Genomic DNA, 16,649 nt, shown 5'->3' on the forward strand with positions numbered 1-16,649 from the left:
ATATAAATTTTAAAAAATTATATATAAATAAAACAATTCTGAAATGAATATATGAATGTGTGTGTGTGGTTAAATATACTTAATAATTAGACACAGTACACACTCATATATTATGCCAAAAATCACTTTTATTTTGTATGCGATTAATCGCGATTAATCTTTGCCCAGCACTAGTTAATAACTATTTTAACATCAAAAAGTCCTGTACTTTATTTTCTCATTTCTGCATGTTTAAAACCAAAACATCAGATGCAGAAGTGCGCATCGCACACATAAAGATCATTTTAGATGATAAATTACTATTTGGAGCGTTGGGATCGCTAAATAAGCCCAAGTACTTATTTTTATGAAAACCTTACATTTTATCAAAATCAACATTTTTCAATTCCTTTCCACGCGCATTCCGACTCATTTATACAGCACGGGTCACATAACATATATGTTAAACTGGACTTTGTTTTAAAGGTCTAATGATTCAGGTGTTCTGGCACATAAAGATCATCTGCCCGTTTTGGCTTTGGCTGTGGGTGATGTCAGCAGACCTGATTCTGAAGCGGCGTATAAAGTCGGACCTCTGCAGTGCTCCGGTGACAGTAAGTACTTACACGGATTTACCATCAGCCTCTTAAAATCAGTCACTTTAAACTGAATGTTACTATAGTACTTACCCTGTCAACCTGTCAAAACCAAAGCCAATATTTCAATGTTCTGTCGTTGCTATTGTGTTGAACGTAAGCAATGACATAACTTTAATTTAAATCTGTCAAATCCGTAAATGTTTTTCCAGATAACTTCTGGAACTCCGCATACTTCAACAAAGAGACGTCGTACCTGCACTTTCCCACGTTTCACGGCGAGCTGAGCGCAGATATCTCCTTTCTATTTAAAACCGGCTCATCTTCTGGGGTTTTCCTGGAGAATTTGGGAATTAAGGACTTCATCCGGATTGAGTTGAACTGTGAGTGTGTCTTAAACTTTGAGTTTCTCTCTAAATGATGAATTTCACATCAAGAACACACCAAAAAAACATTTAGTTAGGCTGCGTACGAAACCGCCTACTTCCTTACTATATAGTAAGCAAAAAAGCAATAGAAGAAGCTAGTAGTATGTCTGAATTCATAGTATTACAAAAACAACAGGCGAAAGATGACCTCCTACTTTCAGCAAGATCCCGAAGTGTTCATTCCATGGATCCTGGGAGAGGAATTATCCAATGAAGAAGAAGAGGTGTTGTTGTTTTTATTCAAAAATGTCCAAAAGTCACGTGACGCTTCAACATGGTGGATGTAATACATCTGAATTCATTCATACTATCCATATTCACACTATACAGTACCTACTGTCACAGTATGCAATTTCGGATGCAGCCCTAAATTATGTTTGCAGTTTACAGTTTTAGTCAATGTATTTCCTACACATCAAATCCAATTAAACTACATGAACAGATCAAAAGTAATAGGATTTTTTGCATAAAAATGTGTGATTTTCATGAGAATTAATCATATGCAAAAATATTATTTACATGCCATTTATAATATTTCTCATGTTCTTTTTTAATTTATTTATAACACTTTAAGCATAAAAATAATGAACGCATTCATGTTAATATATTTTTCCTGAGGATTAAAATGTGCTTGAATGTCAGTCACTGTTCATGAATCTTTCAAATGTGGGAATATGACCAGGAGGCGTTCCTAGAATTTTTTTTAAATTCAAATCACATCCGAGAATCAAGATTTGATTATCTGCGATAGAGTCGAGCAAAATACATTCCCAAACACTGTGCGTTGGTGTGTGCGTGTGTGTGTGTGTGTGTGTGTGTGTGTGTGTGTGTGTGTGTGTGTGTGTGTGTGTGTGTGTGTGTGTGTGTGTGTGCGTGTGTTTGTCAACATTCCTGCATATTTGTTTATTTGCCGAAGGGAAAAATATAGCAGAGAAGCTGTCAGCTGAATATATAGACATCACCAAATGGTTTTCTCCAGGGAAATTACAGCAGAGTAGATGTTGAACCAATATGTAGAGACGCCTGTTTTCCCTGTACTAAAGCAAGCATTGCTCCTGCTGGTGTACAAAATTATATATCCTGACCCTATTCATTGTTCACACAGTTATACTAAAGAAATGAAAGATAATTTGGCTTTTACTTTTATAAGTGATCAGACACAACTGTCGATCTAAAGTACAGAATTGGGGTCTCATTTATAAAGCTTGCGTACGCACAAAACAGGTCTGGAAACGTGCGTACGCCAGTTCCCACACAAAGGTTGTGATCTATAAAATTCATGTACGCACACTTGTTGGTGATCTGTGATTTATAAAGGGAAACGTTGCCTTTTTATAAGTCTTAATATTTTTTGGTGTTTGCCATTTTTGGCTTTTGTGCGTACGTAGACTTTTAGTAAGGATCCTACGCACAGTTTTATAAATGAGAGCCCTGATCTTTACAGAATCTAGAGACACGTTTACATGTAACCAAATAATCTGTTTGTAATCGTATTGATGGCTCAATCGTATTGAAAAGCCTTCATGTAAACACCTTAATCAATATGATTGAGGGCGATCGGATGCAAATTTTGATCGTATTGAAGGGGGTGGTGTACTCTGATCTGTGATCCGATCCGCAGGAGAAAAGTATGCATGTAAATGCGTGAATCTCAATCGGATGCAAAAATACATTTGTGCTCAAGTTCACGTCTTATATTAAACTCTTATCTCACATGATTCTCATCACAGAAACATGCAATAGCAAAGTGGCATCATGCATTATTAAGGTTAGGTTACTGGGGTCACGCGATGTACATTTTGCAGCCTTTATGTGTACTTTTAAAACATAAGGCTACTTAAAGCAATAAAATAGTGTTGTGCATTTTGAAAAGTGTGTTTTCATTACCTAAATCTGAAAACTTCATAAGAACAACTTTCTCCAACTCCGTTTTGACTTTAATCGAGATAAAGCGTGAACTCGACGAGAGATGTTGTCCGCAGCCTGCCGTTGCCAAGTCCTCTGCTTTTTTTCGAGTTTAGATTTGAGCTACTGTTTAAACTGTTTCCACCAGTGGTTGTTTTTCTGCGGGTTAAAGATGAAAGGATTTTGTTGATTAGTTATTGGTATTTGGGCTGTGAATAGTCATTGGGATGCTTTTGGGCTAGGTTTAAATTTGCGATGGTTCTCATACGCAAATCTGGCAACCATGGCTGTGCACTTGTGCAGAAGTTCGGCTTGGATTCTATATAATGTATATTTAAACAAACATTTAAATCAGATTGCAATGTTTAGGGTGCATGTAAACTGTATCGTCATAACCCTCAGTCGTAATAAATTCAGTCGGATTGACAAAATTTTGTGCATGTAAACATAGCCATTGTGTGGTCAAATATATTGAATTGAATAAGATTGAGCACTCCTATTACTATGAATAGGGGACAGTGCAATGCTCAATATGGGCGCTTTGGTGATCGAAGTCCTGCCTTTCATTTAAAAGAACCAATCAACAATCAATACAGACTGATACAAGCTTTGTACAGAGTCGCATGAGCATGCCCAGTAGCTAGAGACCTTGAATAAAGCTGCTTTTAGTGCAATTTCAGCTTAAAACAATAAAAATGATGATACAATGATGATACAGATGTCAGGTTTAGTTGTTGCTCATAAATATATAGTTTAGTTGTGATTTTAGCATTGAATTCTGTCTTTCCCCATGCAGTACGAGTTTAGTCTTGCATGAATGAAATAACTGCCGGAGGCATTGCAAACATGACCGCCGAGTGGTGCGACTACCCTAAAGGGACTTTCAGGATTTTTCTGCTTAGGCCTGAAGGCATTTCTAGCATCTTGCAACACCTTAGCAACCACCAGAACTTGAATACATGACAGTGAAATTACCTTGGCAACCACTAGCAAACTCTCTGAATAGCATTGCATCACAGCAAATGTAAAAATCTCATGCAACTGTCACTATCCGGGTACGATCGATCTCATAGATGTATCGCAGCGCGCCCGATCTCTATAAAATTCACATCCTCTGGGTGTTTGTCTGTATTTTTATTGTAGCCCTCCTCCTCCTCATGGTCTTTGTCTATCAGGATGTGTTTAACTGCATGAGAGAGCGGTTAAGTTCATCTCCTCTAATGATCTCACGTGATGGATGAGAGTGGAGTATTTGAGGCCTTACAGCACCCGGGTGCTTGTTCCTCTATAATGACAAATCCTCTGGCTGGAGGAGCTCAATTAACCTCTCATTACGTTCGTAGTGAGCCGGGCACATTCACGTACGGTGATCTCAGAGGACGCTTCATTCACAGCAGCGTCATTAACTCGCGTCAGTCCCAAACTCTCTGACTTTTCTGTGTTTTCGTCTTTCAGTGTTGAAGACCATTGAATCTTGATGCTGTAACTCGCCAAAGTAGTTAAACTGCAGTTGAGCTTTTCATTTTAAAAAACTTTCAGAAGGAGTTCCTCGATGGGAAAAGTTGCTCATTACTGGAAGAGTTTTTAATTTGGAGCAGCACTTTTTAAAATAAATTTTTGTTGATATCTTCAGTGCTTTTCAATGAACAGAATATCTCGTGAATAGAGAAGATACTGCCCAGTTTCCTGGAGGTTAATTGGTAAAGTATGGTGGTTGCAACACCAATGCAATGCGTTTGATTCATAGGGAGCACACAAACTAGCAGAATTGACTATTCAGGAATTTACTATCAGTTTTGATGGTCTCGGTCTTGTTTTAGTCTTGATGGTCTCGGTCTTGTTTCAGTCTTGATGGTCTTGGTCTTGTCTCAGTCTCGATGGTCTCGGTCTTGTCTCAGTCTTGCCTTAGTATTGATTTCTCAGTCTTGATGGTCTCGATCTTGTTTTAGTCTTGATGTTCTCTGTTTTGTTTTAGTCTTGATTGTCTTGGTCTTGTTTCAGTCTTGATGGTCTTGGTCTTGGTCTTGTCTCAATCTCCATGGTCTCGGTCTTGTCTCAGTCTTGCCTTAGTATAGATGTCTCAGTCTTGATGGTTCAGTCTTGACTCAGTCTTGATGATCTCGGTCTTGTTTTAGTCTTGATGGTCTCGATCTTGTTTTAGTCTTGATGTTCTCTGTCTTGTTTTAGTCTTGATGATCTTGGTCTTGTCTCAGTCTTGATGGTCTCGGTCTTGTCTCGGTCTTGATGGTCTCGGTCTTGTCTCAGTCTTGATTGGATCAGTCTTGTTTTAGTCTTGATGGTCTCAGTCTTGTCAAAGTCTTTTCTTGATGGTCTCAGTCTTGTCTCAGTCTTGATGGTCTCGTTCTTGTCTCAGTCTTGATGGTCTCTGTCTTGTCTCAGTCTCTATGGTCTCTGTCTTGTCTCAGTCTGTCATGTCTCAGTCTAGATGGTCTCGGTCTTGTCTCTGTCTTGATGATCTTGGTCTTGTCTCAGTCTTGATGTTCTCAGTCTTGTCTCAGTCTTGATGGTCTCGGTCTTGTCTCAGTCTTGATTGGTTCAGTCTTGTTTTAGTCTTGATGGTCTCAGTCTTGTCAAAGTCTTTTCTTGATGGTCTTGCTCTTGTCTCAGTCTTGATGGTCTCGTTCTTGTCTCAGTCTTGATGGTCTCGTTCTTGTCTCAGTCTTAATGGTTTCTGTCTTGTCTCAGTCTTGATGGTCTCGTTCTTGTCTCAGTCGTGATGGTCTCTGTCTTGTCTCAGTCTGTCATGTCTCAGTCTTGATGGTCTCGGTCTTGTCTCAGTCTTGATTGGATCAGTCTTGTTTTAGTCTTGATGGTCTCAGTCTTGTCAAAGTCTTTTCTTGATGGTCTCTGTCTTGTATCAATCTTAATGGTCTTGGTCTTGTCTCAGTCTTGATGGTCTCGTTCTTGTCTCAGTCTTGATGGTCTCTGTCTTGTCTCAGTCTTGATGGTCTCTGTCTTGTCTCAGTCTTGATGGTCTCGTTCTTGTCTCAGTCTTGATGGTCTCGTTCTTGTCTCAGTCTTGATGGTCTCTGTCTTGTCTCAGTCTTGATGGTCTCTGTCTTGTTTTAGTCTTGATGGTCTCGTTCTTGTCTCAGTCTTGATGGTCTCGTTCTTGTCTCAGTCTTGATGGTTTCTGTCTTGTCTCAGTCTTGATGGTCTCGTTCTTGTCTCAGTCTTGATGGTCTCTGTCTTGTCTCAGTCTTGATGGTCTCGTTCTTGTCTCAGTCTTGATGGTCTCTGTCTTGTCTCAGTCTTGATGGTCTCTGTCTTGTTTTAGTCTTGATGGTCTCTGTCTTGTCTCAGTCTTGATGGTCTCTGTCTTGTCTCAGTCTTGATGGTCTCGTTCTTGTCTCAGTCTTGATGGTCTCGTTCTTGTCTCAGTCTTGATGGTCTCTGTCTTGTCTCAGTCTTGATGGTCTCTGTCTTGTTTTAGTCTTGATGGTCTCGACCTTGTTTCATTGTTTCAAAAACATTTGTAAACAAATTTCATTTTGCTCCTTAGGATTTGTATTTGTTGGGAGCAAAGGAAAAATCCTAGGCATAAAAATTACCACTGCAATAATAAAGTTTTTTAATACAACTTTTTAGGTTTATGATTAGTTGAGTTTTCAGATAGTCTGGTTTCACTCTGCCTTGGTCTTGGTCTCAAAGCCTTAAAGTCTTGGTTTTGACAAAATCTAGTCTCAATCTTGTCTTGGTCTTGGTTTAGGTGGTTTTGTCTATAACACTAGCAGAAGATGCTTTGGATTAAAGTGTCTACTTAATGCATTAATGTTCCAGAAGCATCATTAAAATATAATAAACATAGTCCATCTGATTTATTAACTGTTTATGAAGTCATATAAGAGATTTTTATGATGCCTTATCACTTTTGGAGTCTGACCTCATCTGTCCACCTTTACTTTCAGAAAGAAAGTCAAACAGAAATGGAGCACATTACGATTCGTGTGTGCTGTCCCTGAAATTTGATGTAAGTTGTGCACAAACAGCTCAGCTGTTAAAATGTCATCAGATACGGTCGTGTCTGCGTTTCTAAAAACAACTCGAATGGTTTTTTTGTGTGTGGCATATTTCTCACACAGCGGTGGTCTGGCCGTGTGTTTTGTCGTAGCTCGCTCTAAGTGTCAGCTATGGCACGTTAGATGTGCCGCGAGCACAGAATAATAATGAGGTCATAACACAGCATCAGCGTTTCACACGGACCGCTTTTGTCATCTGAAGTGAGTTTGATAACAGGAGCTGCTTCATTAAAATGTCATATTACACAGAGTTTGGATTAAAGCTTCAACACATGTTAACAATGAAGAGAAAACTTGCATGTTGAGTAAATTTCTTTTGTAAGTGTTGCTTTCACTTCAGAAGTCTTTTCAAGTCTGTGGATGTAGATGTTGTGTATGGCAGGTTATTTTGTGGTTGCTAGGGTATTTCTAGGTGGTTGCTAGGTTCCAGCCCTTAAGTAATGTGATATCGATTTACTTTAAATGTAATCGTTTGATCAATTTGATCTTTCTTTCCTACAGGTTGATATTTTTAAATGCTGTTTATTAGCGGTGTGCTTTCCTGTCATAGCAGCTAAAAATACCTGGCAGATGTTTTTTTTTTCAATAAACACAATGCCATGTAAGGATTTGTCAAAACTTGACATTTTTTACAACAACACAACATGTTGTTTTGTTCCAGATTCAGTTTCAGATATCAGCTGGCATGACAGATTTTTAAATTGTTTTTATATCGCCATTTAATTTCCACAGTTGGATCTCATTAATTGTAATATCATTATGAGGTACATCAATCAAGCGTTTGTTTCTCTCAACAGCACCCAATGAAGTTGTCTTCTCTTTCGATGTTGGGAACGGTCCTCTGGAGGTGAAGGTGGAGACCCCGGTGGCTCTGAACGATGAGCGTTGGCATCACGTGAGAGCCGAGCGAAACGTGAAAGAAGCCTCGCTGTATGTGGACCATCACCCTGGATCGGTTCAGAAAGCTCCTGTGGATGGACACATTCATTTACAACTCAACAGCCAATTATTTGTCGGTAGGTTTATCTGATGGTCTTTATAAATCATGACTTAACACTCCGTCTAAATCAGATGATTGTTATTGACGTTTATTTGACGGCTGTATTCTGTTTGTGAATCTTTGTTTAAGACGAGCCTGGATTATTTTTTACTTCATCAACCGCTTTATTTTGTGTTAATAAACACAAATATTTTGTACTGTGCAGGGTTCCCACGGGTCCTTAAAATCCTTGAAAATTTGTAAATCTGGGGAAATAATTCAAGGCCCTGGGAAGGTTTTGAAAATATACATACATGGATACAGGTCATTGAAAGTGCTTGAATCTATTTTATTCAAGAAGTTTTCTGGAAAAAATCCATATTATTCCCTGTGTAGTGTAGGATAATATCATAAAAATTCTAGACTTTTTAAGCACATGTGCTAAACTGTTCACTTTAAATGCTTATATCTTCTGTATGTGAATGTTGATCATACCAAAATGCTTTTTTGGATAGTTGTGTTTGACACATGAAAACGTCTCGGGTTACGTATGTAACTGTTGTTCACTGAGAAGGGAACGAGACGCTGCGTCTCTCTTTCCATACTTCCTGTGTCCCTGTAACGCCGTCTTTGGCAATATTTCAGATAGCGATATACTTCCCAAAGTGTCACTGCAGTTACACAGCGCAGATTCCCTCAAAAGGGAACTGTAACAATGTATCTTTAAAGGTAACACGATGTAACCTTGCTCTCACTGTGTCGCCACATTTAGTCCTTGAATTTGAGGGTATTGGACCTGGAAAGTCCTTGAAGGGTCCTTGAATTTGAAGTTAACTAAGGGCGCACTCACATTATCCCAACCAAACCAAACCATGCCTGGGCGCGATTGCCACCCCTCCCTACTCCCCCAGATGCACGCACTCACACTGTACTTCTTATCGATCCGAGTCCGGGCGCGCTTTCGTCATTAAGATGCGATTGTTTTGAAAAAGCAGGAAGTAAAGCTCTTTCTTAACACTGGAACCCACCGTAATGATAAGTCTGTGTTTTTTTATTCGGAGTCGTTTGGTGCGCGATTACAGACAGCCCTCTCACATGCCATCATATTGCTTAGTTGATCTGTCACGTGCGCAGCTCGGACATTCACGTAACCCCGCTGCGCGCATCAAAAGGTTTTTACGGAGGCAGATGAAGGTGAGTGGTCGCGCAACTGACGTATTCACCTTTTGAATCGCGCTCAGGCGCGATTGCGCTCACACCACAGCCTTCCGCGCCTGAGCCCAAGTGAACCGCGCTCCGGCCCACCTCTGCAACCCGGCCGCGGCGCGATTAAACAATCCGCGCCCGGGCGCGGAACGAAGCGATCACACTAGTCAAACAAACCAGGCTTTGGGGGTCAAACGCGCCCGAGCGCGGTTTGGTTTGGATAATGTGAGTGCGCCCTAAGGTGTGGGAACCCTGACTGTGATGAAAGTAAATTATGTTAATTGTCATAAAAAAGATTAAATTAACCGCAGTTTAAAGATAATGTAGGGTTTGTTGCTTCCAGTTTTATTTTGATTCGAGTTGTGCTGCTCCACTTAAATTTAAACCCAGATTAACAAATCTTGGTTTAAAACTTTAACCTGTATTAAAACCTTCATCTGCGATTTATTTTGTCTGCCATTATGAATTTGCCATTGTAATTAACCAGCATCAATGGTGACGTTGTCATTCAAAAAGGAAATAAAGCGTTTATGCAGGCAAAGGAAATGTAATTTTTGTAACATAAATCACTACCTGCATATATTGGTGATATAATGATGATTTTTTTTATTGAATCTATTCATACAATCTATTGTATTGATTAACGGACAGTGCGGCAGGATATATTTTGCGGAGCTCAGATATTATGATAAAATCAACAAGATTCATTCATGCTCATTGTGTCTGTTTCTGATCATTTAGCCACACTTTTGATTGTAGTTTTTTTTATTATTTAAACCTCCTCAATTACAAGTTTAAAGTTAATCCTTACCTTAGATTTAAATCAGAGTTTAAAGTAACCTTTAAAATAATCTAGATGTACTGTAAAATTAAAACCTGGATCACAATGACTGTTTTAAGGTTTAAAGTTTGGTGCAACAGAATTATAAAATAATCCTTGATTTAAACTAAGTTTAAGAGGAATCATTGTTGGTGCAACCCACCCTTTGAGTTTCAGGTTCCTTATGCAAAATCTTCTCTTTCTCATCTTTCGTGTGAAATAGGTTTTCTGATGATTTAACATAAGATCAGGTGGAGGTTTCGTGAGTTTTACTCACACAGCATCTTGATGAGAAATGTAAGCTTAGAAACTAGAGGAAAATTGTTTTTTGTAAGTCTGACAGATCAACTGGCAATTTAAAAGATGCTGTGTTGGTAAAATTTAGTGTAAAATGAGGTGAAGTTTTCCAGTAAGTGTTTGGAAAGTATAGTGTCATTATACTTCAATCTTTATAAGCTTTATTCTGACAATGTTTAACTGCAATTGGTTTGTGTGGATGCTTATATAAACTCATGTAGGTATGAAGAGCACAACCCGACTTATACTGTAGACTGAATAAAGTCTTACGGTAGATTTACTGTGAGGATATGTTTTTATTTTTACACACATTTAAATGATCTAATTAAAACTAATTAAATATCAATAGTTCATAGGTTTTCCAGAGATGCAAATGTTGCTCTTTTAGCACTCATGAGAGTACTATACTGTACATTAAAGGCTGTGTAAAATAAGATATTAAATGTGTTCAGTTTGTCACACCAAAGAAAATGTGATATTAACCATTCAGCAACATTTCAATGATAAAAATGGTAATGACAAATTAAATAAGTTATTAAAACATCTAGGAAACAGGCAGGAATTGCTGGGGGCGTGTCTGCATGGAAACCACACCCACTCGCGGGAAAGCTGTCGTCTCTCTCAACTTCCAAATACTGCAACAGCCTGAACGGATGCTCGTGATTGTGTTAGGGGCGGGGCCATGCTCGGTGGCTCCAGTGCATCATCAAGCCACCATTTTAGCTCCGCCCAAATAATCCTGAACATATTTGAGTTTTGATGTATTTTTGATGCTTTTAGTCACAACACACTTATTTAAATGTGAGTTATGCCATAGTTTTGATGAGTTTGCTATTATTCTTTAATGTGGAAAAAGGTAAGAGAAACAATTGAGATATTAAAAAAGATTGCTGTGTCTCGTCTTTCTTATCTGGTCTCACATTTTGCCTTCTATTTCGACAGCTCGACTTTGACAGGCTCTTGTTAATACTTTGTTTTAATAACATCTTTAACTTTATACACATCAGTTATGATTCTTCAGAACATCTGGCACAGCAATGTTTTTGCAAAAACGAATTAAACGGCAGAGCACTAATATATGCAGAGCGCATTATTTCTGTATTTATAGGCTGACGTGCTCAGTATGAGGATGCAAAGAATAATATTCCTCCTAAAGCAATTACCATAGAAAGGACAAAAGCGCAGTAAAAGACCGACAGCGTGACGTGATGGAATATTCAACACATCAGAGGAAAAAAAGTCACTGATCGTTTGTTTTGAATGGGCGGCTCGAGTTCAGAGAACAAAATCCGCACCCGGCACGACTCGCAACCCAAACCAGAAGGTTACGCTGTCTGTGTTGAGATGCCAGAGACAGGCGATGATAAAAGCGTCTTTCTCCCCCTCGCATCTTTTACCCTGCAACTTCCGCTGTCATCGTCTTGTCGTTTAAATGGCTTTTGTGCTTTCTCATAGTCTTGACAGATGTATGTTTTCAATAAACGGAGAATGATGCTCCATTCCTTTATTGCAGACTTCACAAAACAAAATAAACCCATCAAGTGTTGAAAACGGATAATGGAAAGTTGTGTCGGTTCTGTGTTTCTTCAGGGGGAACGGCGTCCCGTCAGAAAGGTTTCCTGGGATGTATCCGCTCGCTGAAGCTGAACGGGAAGACTTTAGATCTGGAGAACAGGGCAAAGATCACACCCGGTGTGACGCCCGGCTGTCCGGGTCACTGCAGCAGCTACGGTGACCTGTGCCAAAATAAAGGGTCCTGTGTGGAGAGAAATGATGGATTTACCTGCGACTGTAAACTCTCAGCGTTTACAGGAATCTTCTGTCATAAAGGTACATAAAGGTGAAGCCAAGGAAATAAACATAAAGACAGACATTTACTAAGAAAGTAGGGCTATCAAAAGATTAATCACGATTAATCGCATTCAAAATAAAAGTTTGTTTTTGCATAATATACGTGTGCATATGTGTGTGGGTGGACACTAAATTCAATATAAAATCAGTACTGTGTTGACCAAACTTTTCTAACCAAAACTTTATTTAATCTTTTGAAAGCCTTATAAGAAAGTAATCGCAATTAATCGCATACAAAATAAAAGTTTGTGTTTACATAATATGTTTTTGTGTGAATTGAAGTGTAATTATTTTGTATATATAAATACCCCTATATGCATGTATGTATTTAAGAAACATTTACATGTGTATATAGGAAGAGTTTGGTTCCAAAATGAGATAACTCAGTTTTTTTGTGTAATCATGTTCATGTATTTTTTAGTTATAAAGGCTTAAATCAAAACAAACCAACTGCAGTTTAATTGATATCACAACCAATGCACAACCAAAACAAGATTTTTGAAAAATTTTATAAACAGAGTTAACTTGTTTTGGAACCAAACTCTTTATATATTTATTTAGATTTTAATATTTTTATATATATATAAATGTAAAAAAATTATACATAAATAAAAAATTATATATATATATATGTATGTGTGTGTGTGTATATATACATAATAATTACACACAATGCACAAACAAATATATTATGCAAACAAAATCTCTTATTTTGTATGCGATTAATCGCGATTAATCTTTTGACAGCCTGGAAGAAAGTAAATCAAGTTTTGGTTAGAAGTTTGGTTAACTCAGTACTGCTTTCATATTAAATTTAATGTCTACCCAGCAAGCAATTTTGCATTCGAAAGGCATCTAATAGCCACCCAAACACACCCCAGACGTCTAGGCTAAATCATTTAGTGATAATTTAATAGACGTCTTACCATAGCCCAAAAATAAATGAAAAGAAACCTCTTGTAATCTTGGAATTTGCTTACTTGATAAAATATCAGTTTAAGTAAATTAAGTTTTATTTTTAATTTGGCTAGAAGTGGGTCACTCATAGTCAAACCATATCTGGTCTTGAGTCGGCGAAATGATGCTTGCTGGATATTATGCAGGAATAGATTACTATAGATCAGTGGTCTCCAACATGATGCCCACAGGCATTTTATTAATTGCCTCAATTTTAATATTTATTACATATTTGTTTATATGTTAACGTTTTAAAGAATGATAAAACATGTCAACAAGTAAAATTAAATTAAATCAACAAGTAAAAGTTTTGAGTAAAAAAACTTTTTATTTTATGCATTGTAGCCCTTGCTCACAAAATGGTTGGAGACCCCTGGTATAGATGTATGGGTAATTTAAGTAAAATATAATGCACAATGAAGTCCTGTATGTTGGTTATGTTGATGCGTAATCCTAAAATCAATGCTTCTGCTTTGATTTTCAGAGGTTTCTGCCTTCTTCAAACCCGGCTCATCGGTCACATACACGTTTAAAGAGCCGTACGAGTTAAGCAGGAACGTCAGCGTGCAGTCGTCCTCCATCTACTCTGATTTAACATTGAGAGGGGAGAATATTTCTCTAAGCTTCAGAAGCAGCCAGACTCCAGCGCTCCTGCTTTATGTCAGCTCGTACTACAGAGAATATCTGGCCGTCGTGCTGAACAGAAACGGTCTGAAGCTCTCTAATCTTCTCTGCTTTCATTCACTGCACCCTAAGCACCTTCATTTGGATTAGTGTGAATCTCTGAAGACGCAGGACTCTGCTGTAGTAAATTGCTTTGGATGTTGTCTGAACGAAAGAGGAACTTCATAAAAAGTAGAGTGTTGTATGCCAGCGGGGAATATATTCCCTTATGATATCTCAAAGCGCTCACGGCTGCGTGTAAACACGCGTCTTGTCATCTTGTGTGCCAGAAAAGCTGTTTTAAGTCTTCTCTCCGTGATTATCTGCCGAAGATGTCCATGCTTTCTATGAAGCATTAAAAAAACAGATAGGTCACCTAAAATTGAAAACTGTTATCGGATATTCGTGTGATTTCACAGGTTCTGTTCTGTAAAACACAGATGGGGATATTTTTGATATTCCTGATGCTTATTTAAAAAAATGAAAAGGTACAAAAGATGTCACTGGAATGGTAACTGTAAGGTCCTAATATGCAGTATTGGGGGTCCCCTAGCTAAGCCCCCCATCATTATAGGGTTGATGTGATTTCAAAAAGTAAGATGTGATCCTGGATCAACGTTTAAATCAAAGAAACCCCAAATTACTCTTAACTACAAAGCTGTCACTGGGGCAGTACCCTTTAAAAAAGGTCATAATATGTACCATTTAGGTACAAATATGTACCTTTGAAGTACTAATTTGCACTCCTTGGGTACAAAGGTGTACCTCTTTGAAAGGATACTGTCCCAGTGACAACTTTTGTACCTTTATTTTTGAGAGTGTAACCATTTTTTACCCCTTATATTAGTGAAATAATAGTTTGAGATTTTTAAAAAAGCCCCTAACCCTAAAGATTACTAAAGATAATAACTAAAGATTCTTTCTGCCAATACAGTAGTTGAAAACTTGAGAGTTTACATTTATGTCAGACAAAAATGTTTTGGATTAGTTTACTGCGAAATTTGGGCAAATAATGGACAGGATCGCTTTGTTGCAGCACAGAACGAGAATTTCTAATTCATGTAATATTTTAATTTGAATAAAAACCCGGGGACCCTCTTAAATTTATATTTTTTTCTGCTTTTACAACCCAAGCCCCCCTTCAATTCGAACCCTGCTAATATGTAACATTTAGGTACATAAGTGTAGATATTGGTATCAGTTTGTACCTTTGAAGTATTCATGTGCACTTTTTTGGTACAAAGGTGACTCTTTGAAAGGCTTCTGCACCAGTGACAGCTTTTGTACCTTTTTTCTGATAGTGACGATGAAAGTGGCTTTGGTGAAAGATAGACTCGGACATTAAAAATATGTCTGGTTTATTACAGAACACTAAGATTGGCAGTGTTTGATATTAATACCTACTGGTCCAATTAGGCAGAAGTTGGAGAACTCGAGATAACAGCCTGTAGATTTGTGTTGTCTCTCAGTTTGACAGATGAAGACTCGTCTTCTGTTAGATGTGAACCGAGAGAAAAAGAAAGAGAGAAAGAGAAGCATTTTCATTAATTATGGGGCAGTTGTAGCCTAGCGGTTAGAGATTCAGACTTGTAACCCAAAAGTTGCCGGTTTGAGTCTCATGGCCAGCAAGTTGCAACTGTGGTGCCTTGAGCAACCTTATCCCTAATTGCTCCCCGGGATTGCTGCCCACTGCTCCGGATGTGTGTGTGTGTCTTCACTACTTACTGGGATGGGTTAAATCAGTGGTCACCAACCCTGTACTTTCCTGCAGAGTTCACCTTCAACCCCAATCATATTTGAACACAACTCAACCTGCTAATCAAGCTTTTCACGGCTACCTAAAACTCAAGAGGCAGGTGTGCTGAAACAGGGTTGGATCTAAAGTATACAGCGTTGGTGAAACTTCATTTGCCTTATCATTATAATTTTGTTAATAATATGGCAGTGTTTAGTTATGTTTGCTAAGACTAGCATTAAAGGGATAGTTCAGCCAAAAATGAAAATTAACCCATAATTCATTCACCATCAAGCCATCCTCAGTGTATATGATCACACAATCAGAGTTATTTTAGAAAATCTTCTGGCTCTTCCAAGCTTTATAATGGCAGTAAATGGTGCTTCTGATTTGAAGCCCAAAAAAATCTCACACTTTAAAATTTTACAAACTAAAGTAACTAGCTTCCACTGCGTTTTCAGCATATAATGTAGGATATTGAGTTTTTTGCCATTATGAGACATGCTGGCAAAAAATCTTAATATCCTCTCGTTTAATATCAAAGCCTCCCAATGTTTTTTTTAAATCCCCTGTCTGTGCTTCAACGTTTGTCACTACACCACTACGTCTCGTATGCTACGTCCTACGCAGAAAGCACACTCTCATGAACGTGCATCTGTGAATTCTGTAAAGGATGGATGGACTATTTTGGGTTTCAAATCTGAAGCACCATTTACCACCATTATAAATCAGCCAGGACACTTTTAATATATTTTGTCTGATTTAAGATAATCAAATTCGTTGACGATGGCTTGAGGGTCAATAAATCATGGGGTGATTTATATTTTTGTGTGTGAACTATCACTTTAATATAATTGTGCAGTGTTTTGCTGTAGCTCAGTGGTGGACAAGTGTATTAGCAGTGAAAATGGTTGTGGGTTCGATCCCAAGAAAATATACATACAGATAAAATGTCTACATTGTAATGTATTGTAAATTGCTTTGGATAAAAACATCTGTACATTCATAAATGTAAATATAAGTGTTGCTCTTACATATGTTTGAACTGTAAATAAGCAAACACATCTACAAGTCTACAGTCTGCATTTCTATCTAGTCAGGTTTAACAATCTTGCCCAGTCTGCCTAAAGTTTATCAGTACTTGTAAGTGTAAGACAAACTTGAAATTTGTGTTTATGGTATCTGTGTTTGTC

At 38.0% G+C, this 16,649-nt stretch overlaps 1 protein-coding gene across 3 annotated transcripts in view; it reads left to right on the plus strand.

The window, feature by feature from the left end:
• cntnap3 (contactin associated protein family member 3) overlaps window positions 1–16,649 on the plus strand; it is a 126,351-nt gene that overhangs the window by 97,406 nt on the left and 12,296 nt on the right. For all 3 annotated transcript variants that reach the window (XM_073815993.1, XM_073815992.1, XM_065264193.1), the window contains exons 15-19: window positions 466–593; window positions 788–958; window positions 7,746–7,964; window positions 11,841–12,080; window positions 13,543–13,767. In XM_073815993.1, the coding sequence (XP_073672094.1) occupies window positions 466–593; window positions 788–958; window positions 7,746–7,964; window positions 11,841–12,080; window positions 13,543–13,767 (983 nt within the window). The remainder of the gene's footprint in view (window positions 1–465; window positions 594–787; window positions 959–7,745; window positions 7,965–11,840; window positions 12,081–13,542; window positions 13,768–16,649) is intronic.

This window comes from Paramisgurnus dabryanus, chromosome 10 (genome assembly GCF_030506205.2).
Source record: "Paramisgurnus dabryanus chromosome 10, PD_genome_1.1, whole genome shotgun sequence".
NCBI lineage: Eukaryota > Metazoa > Chordata > Actinopteri > Cypriniformes > Cobitidae > Paramisgurnus > Paramisgurnus dabryanus.